Source organism: Dryas octopetala, chromosome 6 (genome assembly GCF_963921425.1).
Source record: "Dryas octopetala chromosome 6, drDryOcto1.1, whole genome shotgun sequence".
NCBI lineage: Eukaryota > Viridiplantae > Streptophyta > Magnoliopsida > Rosales > Rosaceae > Dryas > Dryas octopetala.
Window position 1 is genome coordinate 10,852,631 of NC_141371.1, and position 7,293 is coordinate 10,859,923.

At 34.4% G+C, this 7,293-nt stretch overlaps 1 protein-coding gene across 1 annotated transcript; it reads right to left on the minus strand.

Moving 5' to 3' along the window:
- Positions 1 to 5,955: 5,955 nt before the first annotated feature.
- LOC147282316 (uncharacterized) lies at positions 5,956 to 6,799 on the minus strand. Its single transcript, XM_086249043.1, has one exon. The coding sequence runs from the start codon at positions 6,768 to 6,770 to the stop codon at positions 6,132 to 6,134; it is 639 nt and encodes a 212-aa protein (XP_086105169.1). The 5' UTR covers positions 6,771 to 6,799; the 3' UTR covers positions 5,956 to 6,131.
- Positions 6,800 to 7,293: the final 494 nt, after the last annotated feature.

The following is a 7,293-nucleotide window of genomic DNA, read 5'->3' on the forward strand; positions in this document are numbered from 1 at the left end:
TTAGAGCTTGAATCCACTTGCTAGAGTTCATATTCTGTACAACATAAAGGGACTTCTAGATCAGTAGACCTTTTTCGATTTATTAGAAAGTACTTAGAAATTCACATCCAAATCGATCACATCCTGAATAAATTTCAGCCTTGATCACTTTCTTTGGATTTGGACCACATCAAAATAATACTAGAAAACAAATTAACAAATATGCATGCGACCTGCAAAGTGACTTCCATACATTTTTATATCGAGTCACCGACAAATTTAAGGATCGAAAGCACAAAACCCAAGAGACAACTCATCTTCATGATCATCTCATGCAAATTTGTCAATGCTCATCAATTCATTCTCAACTTCTTTTATTTTTGATCAAGTAAACATAACCCAATTAATTAAATTAAACTGTATTAATTAATTAGACCCTGTTTTTTTTAACACTCGGAATAACTCACATAGCAGTTTGTTTTGGCAATGAGAACACTCACGAGTCATGACTCATTAGTACTATATCAAGTATATAACTAGCCTTTAAGATAAATCCCAAATGATTGTGACTAATCACTCAAAAATCACATGTATACAATGTTACTTGTGCATTATCTTTTTAGTTAATATTAATTTTATGACTAATCCCACATAAGACAATCATATTGGGATTGTTGCAAGGACCATGATACACTTGGCATGTGGAGTTGTACATGAGACTCGAGATAGGTATACCTCAAGATTTGGCAATAAGTTGGATAATGTGGTATATAGTTCCAATGGATGGCGAGAAAGCTGGCTAGGATCTCGTCAAGGTGGAGATTGTTGGGATTGTGTGGTTTGATACTAAGTCATGAGTGTGGATAGAGTTAATCTCATATCAGAAGATTGATATAACAATCTATAATATATAAGTTAAGTGATTCACCATTAATAACAACGAGACATTTTAAGATAAAATCTCACACATGAATAGGTTTAGTGTCAATTAGGTTGGAATATTGGGACGAACAACTCGGCACAACCACGAGCACAAAATGGGACCTGAACTGGGCACAACTAGTTGTTGATTAATATCATTAAAAAAAAGTTTTCTAACCCTAGAAGATATTGAGAAAAAAGGGTTCATGGGCTGTGCTGGACATAACTAACGAACATGAATAAGACATAGGCCGATCGCCTCAGTAGCATTTGAAGTCCTATACTATATAAGAGAATAAAATCCCTGGAAGTTGCAGACGTTCACTTTTATGTAAAGCTAGTCCCTATATAATTAAGTATGCAGGAGACCAAAGGAACCAAAATTGTCCTGCTAAAGCTCTCTCTCTCTCTCCATGTAAAAGCAACCAAAGAGGTTTTGGAATAAAGAAACAAAGAATATATATATATATATATATATGGATAAAAGAAGCATCAATATTGATGCCTTACACACTACATGCCATCTTTTTAGAGTCCTTAAATCTTCTGTACGTACAAAACAAAACAAAAGCATCCAATCTACTCCTTAGTACATAGTTAACAGTAATGTACTACTAATGCATGTCAACTAGCAATAGACATTTATTATCGTAAATATATCCACAAGGTTAATCAATAAGATTCAATCTGAAGCATCAAGCCTTGTACCTTAATTAGCAGTGTCACCTTGCCCGGCCCCCTAATAATGGCTAGGTTTCAAATGTCAACTCTACTTCGAAATCTTCTATCAAGTTAACACCCTTTTTAATGTACAACTTCATCTTGCACATAAAAAGACATATAAATGCAGAAAATATATAAGTGTAACCCTACCTTGCAAGAAATAAATGAAAATAAAGGGAATAGGTTTTGATCCTGGCCAGTACCTTGATCCTGAAATGAAACTCTGATACTATGTTAAAGGCGCAATCATTAAACTTCAAAAATTTGATTTTTCAAATAATAGCTAATAATATATAGCAAGAAATCAAGCAGCCTAAATCTCAATGTTACAGTCAATTATGTGCCCATATATTTTATTGGCTTTTTTTTTTTTTAATTCAAAACATCTATCTTTAATCAATCTCAAATTGAACATAAACGATAAAACTTGAAATATATTATATCGTGCGTGCAAATTCTGTATGGTCTCAGCAGATTCAACTCACGTAATTAAATATACCCACTGGATATTTGTTTAACCCAATTAGTATCCTTGTCTCTGATTCGAGGGATTAAGAAATTTAACTAAGCCAAGTTTTGATAACTTTTTTGTTATTGGGTGGCCAATTGACCTTTATATGTTGCGTACATTACAGTGCTTACAATTTGCAATGTCGTTATAAACTTTCAAGTTTGAACAATGAACTGGCCGGTCTAATAAAACAGCATAATTGACTTGGTAACAATATCTTTTATATGAGTATATAGGAAGGGTCAAATTTAGAACGTCTTCGAACAATGAGAAAAGAAATACCACATGACCAATAATTAGTTGGTTGACTTGATAATTTGAACTCAGGGCCTTCTTCCAAAAACAGAATTAGGTTTCATCCGACCACTAAACCATATGCTCATGGATATATGACTTGGTAACAATTTCAGCGTGCTTATTTGATTGTACTGAAGTTTCCAACTAAAAAACTTAAGGTCATTTAATAAAAGAAAAAATGGAGCTTCTATGGGCCAAACTGCTGTTACACGAAGCAAAATAGTTGATGCGGTCTAGTGCTTGGAAAAAATCATTTGAAATGCGTACATGAATGCTCAATGCTCACATTCGATCAGCGTCTGAATGCCGGCCCTTCAAACAAAAAAGTTAGTGTTACTTAGTTACATTTGAAAATCACGTTAAACTGGCTTTTCATTACATGTTACATGTAAAAATTAGTACTCGACCACAATTAAGTCCAAAGAAAAAAAAAATCGCATGCACTCCGATTTTATAATTATAATTATCGCTTTATCAGTATTAATTGTAATTGACTGATAGTTACACCAAATAGCTTACATAAAAGTAAACTGCGTTGCATGCGTGGGCCCAAAACAAAATTTTATTTCAAAGGTTTGCCAAGAGTTTTTCAACACATATTCTAAAGTCTAAACCATTAACTTTAGTCCAACTGATATGAGACGAATTGATCAACAACCCTCTCCCATCAAAATTCGAATCTCTCTTATGTATGGCCATACACGCCTAGCGTAGTCCTTGACACCTTGTTTAGGTGACCTAACTTTTCTATTATGTCATTTCAGCTAAAGTTCTTTAGAACTCAAACTAAATAGCGGACGACATTGATACTATGTTGAATCTGGTGACTTTGATACCATATTGAATGTAAAATCTCATGAAAAGACTTAATAAGCATTTCTAATTTTATTAGATGCTTAATTAAATTGAAAAGCTCTTGAAGTTCAGATAAAATCATAATGGCTAAATAGCTAGCGAGCTATTTTGATTGCAAAGAAAGCAAGCTTCCCCAATATGTCTGTAAAAAAATAGTTACTAATTATGAAATGCAACTAAGAATTAAATGTGGTGAGTCTTATGCATCACTCTTATCCATGAGTTAATATGGAAATTAAGGCTCGTGGTTTCAGGCGCGCGGGGATCACATGCTTGTGCAGTGGACGGATGGTTCCATCGGATTAGACTTCATTTGTGAATTGCAATTGGCATAAGATCGAATATATAATATGATTATGACTTCATTGACTCTGTACTACTACTCTTGTCGTCAAGTGCATGTGCTCGATCATAGTCATCAATGGTTGCATATGGTATTGCCTTGCTGTAACTTTGTGCAATTCAACTTTAAAATCGATTCGATCCCATCGTAATGCATATCAAAGCTAAACCCATAATACATGTTTACTTTTCAAATCACTAGCTAGCGTCCCTACCAGCTCAACCTTTCAAAAGAGTAATACTATATGTTACGTATTTAATTGCTAATTAACAGTTACGGTCGCTTAATTTATGTGTATAAAATTTTGTTTACCAAAATATACAGTAAATTTATGTTTTCTCAAATCTTAATTCACAGTAAATTTCATTATTTATAACAAATAAAATAATAACTTGTAGACTAATGCATCATTTGGTGAAAAAAAATTTGATGACATGCACCAACATTATTGTTGCTAACCGCATTGACGACGATTGCACTATCTTTTACATAAATGACTTTCAAATATATATTCGGCGTTAATATTCTATTTATGTGAAAGGTGTGCTAAAAGAAGCAATCAATGATATACTAATAGTCTTTTTTTCCCCTACTTCATTAGAAATCAATATTTATGATGAAGGAAAGCATAGATATATGGGTTTGGCTAGCTAGTTTCCTTGAACTGAGAGAGATGTAATACATATAAATAAAAGTGACTTTACGAACTTGCTATTCTCAATTCCTAATAGTGTCATCATCTCCTTTGATGCATATAATACCTTGTGCAACACTTCTCTTCCATTTATGTCCCTTTCTTGCTGATATAAAATATATAACATATAATATATATATATATATATATATATAAGACATGACACTGAATCCTAAGATGCAATGAAACATGACGCTGGGATCCAACAACCGCGCGCTTATGTCTGACAGGTAATTAGGAGAGAGAAAAGAGTGAGATACAGGAGAGAGAGAGAGAGAGAGAGAGAGAGAGAGAGAGAGAGAGAGAGAGAGAGAGAGAGAGAGAGAGAGAGAGAGAGAGAGAGAGAGAGAGAGAGAGAGAGAGAGAGAGAGAGAGAGAGAGAGAGAGAGAGAGAGAGAGAGAGAGAGAGAGAGAGAGAGAGAGAGAGAGAGAGAGAGAGAGCACAAAAGACACACAGCAGGCAGGTAGATGGGTACTTATTAGTTATTACGGAGTCTATTGACCAAGTCCATGTTTGGTCTAAGCTCTGAATTCACCAAAATGATTATCAAAATCACCAAATGATAAGCTTTAAACAAACAAACCGTACATCCACAAAGTGACCACTGACCAGTAGAAGTTGTAAATTAAATCAGAGTATATATCATGATTATGGAGAAAAACTTTTTTTATAATATGGATAGTTAATATATCCGCTAATGTGTCATTACAAATAAAAAGGAGAGAGATTTAAAACATTAAAGTTTGGGATTAATTTTTCACTCTATTTGTAATGCCACTTAATTATATATGTCTGTTATAGAAAAGTTTTTCTTCATGACTATAACATAGAAATCAAAAATTTATAGTCTATTAGGAACAAAACAAAATCAGATATATGTCTAGCAAAAAGGGCTGTCAAATTGTTTAAGTAGGTACCTAAAAAAAACAAAGATATTTGGTAAGCTAGGTTTGGCTCTTCTTAATTGCTAGACCTTTGACAAAAAGAGCACCACCTAATTACGTTTCTTCCGAGATCTGTGATAAGTTGTCCCCAGATATTATAACAAGATAAGGATACACAGAAAAATAAATAAATAATTCAAAAGGCTTCGAACTTGGAAGTATGTGAAATTTGCTTTTGCATCTGAATAACCTTTTCACATAAAAATATGCAAACTAGCTAGATTATATATATATATATATATATATGCTGGCCTTTATTAAATTGATTATCCTTAATTATAATCAACTACCTAGCTAGCTAGCTAGACATATATATATATAGCTTAGAATATTCCTTCATCATTTGTGACAATTAACAGACGGGTGTGAAAATAATTCTATTATGCAATTTGTGTATAAACACTGCAACACTCACACATATGCTAGTTGTACAATTCAAAATAAAGTTATTGAGATTGGTCAAAGTAGTAAGGGAGGATAGAAAGCGATTAATTTGGATTATGACAGTTTAAGAATTTAATCATCAATATTCTTCTTTTAGTATAATCCAAAAGAAAAAAAAAGGATTTTTAGCATACTTAATTCTACCATTTGGAAGTACTAATTAATTAACAAGAAAACACCATCTTGATCTTGAGGTCCATCACCATTTCAAAAGGAGAATTGTACATAGCATTTTCAAAAGACATAAGCTAATCAAGTAATTAATATTGAAAAAGAAGAGAAAGAAAAAGGAAATTAAAACAAAACTCAATCCCCACTTAATCACTACACTTTCCTCACTCCAAAGATGTTACATAGAAAAATGAGAAAGCAGCTAAAAAGAAAAAAGAAAAAAAGATGAAATTCAAACACCAACTATCTCACACACTTCTGGCAAGCATTTCTTGGAATCGCCTGTATGACTCCTGCTTCTCCAACATGAACTTCTCATGGCAGTTTGCAATGAACAAGTCAGCTAGCTTATCAATCTCATTCACATCTGGGGCCTCTGCTGCAGGCACACAATTGTTATCATGCACCTTCTTCTCCTCAAGCCATTGGAGGTACCCAGAGAGCTGTGACTCACCACATTGCTGATCATGATCAGTTGAAACCACTGAGTTCCAAGTGGAATCATAGTACAAATGTTGGGACGTTGCTGCTGCTTCTAGTCCCTCGTAAACACGTGCCACAGGCAGCACGTGCTTGGAGGAGCACCAGTTGTAGTGCAGTCGAAACGACCCGAAGAAGATCTTGTTCTTGTTCTTGTACTTTCTTTTGTTCTTGTTAGTGTAAATCAGCTGCATGGGTTGGCTGTCTTTGACAATTTGAATGAGAATGGATGTGGCCTTGGATTTGGCCTTGTTGAGGAACCGAATTACGCGGCACACGTGCGAGAAAATGAGGGTGTGGATTAGGGTTTTGATCTTCATCATGGAGCTCAAGGTAGAAGAAGAAGAAGAAGAAGACGAAGAAACTTGAAGAGGGTGGAGAGTTTTTTGATTGGATGGACCAACCATTTTTCTGTTTTTTTTTTTTTTTTGGTTTTGGGTATGTGCCTCAGTCTCAGTGCCCTTGGGGGACCTATTGAAACGGGGATTTATAAAGGGTCTTGAGTACCCATTTGCCCCTTGACTTTTGGTTATTTAAAGATGTGCCATTCAACTTTGTGACCTAAGACTTGGAATTTATATGAGACACAAATTACAAGACCGCGGTTAATTGATTTGAACTAGTGGCAGTCACTGTAATTTTAGGTCACAACTGGACCGTTTTGGGGGGAAGGTAAAGAGTGGGAAGGTGAGGCTGTGGTGATGACGTGGATTGCTGGCGCCAAGATCCCATGGGCAAGTGTATTTTTAAATTGAGTACAAGTATGCAGCTCGAGAACGGCTATTAAGGCTTAAGCTTCGCCAAAATTACAAGCTCAAGAAATATTATAATGTGTAATTTTTCGGAATCTAGCCTACACACATTAGCATAATTCCAAGTACCCTGTGAAATATTTTCATTAATTTTCTGGTTCTTTTCCAAAACTTTGTT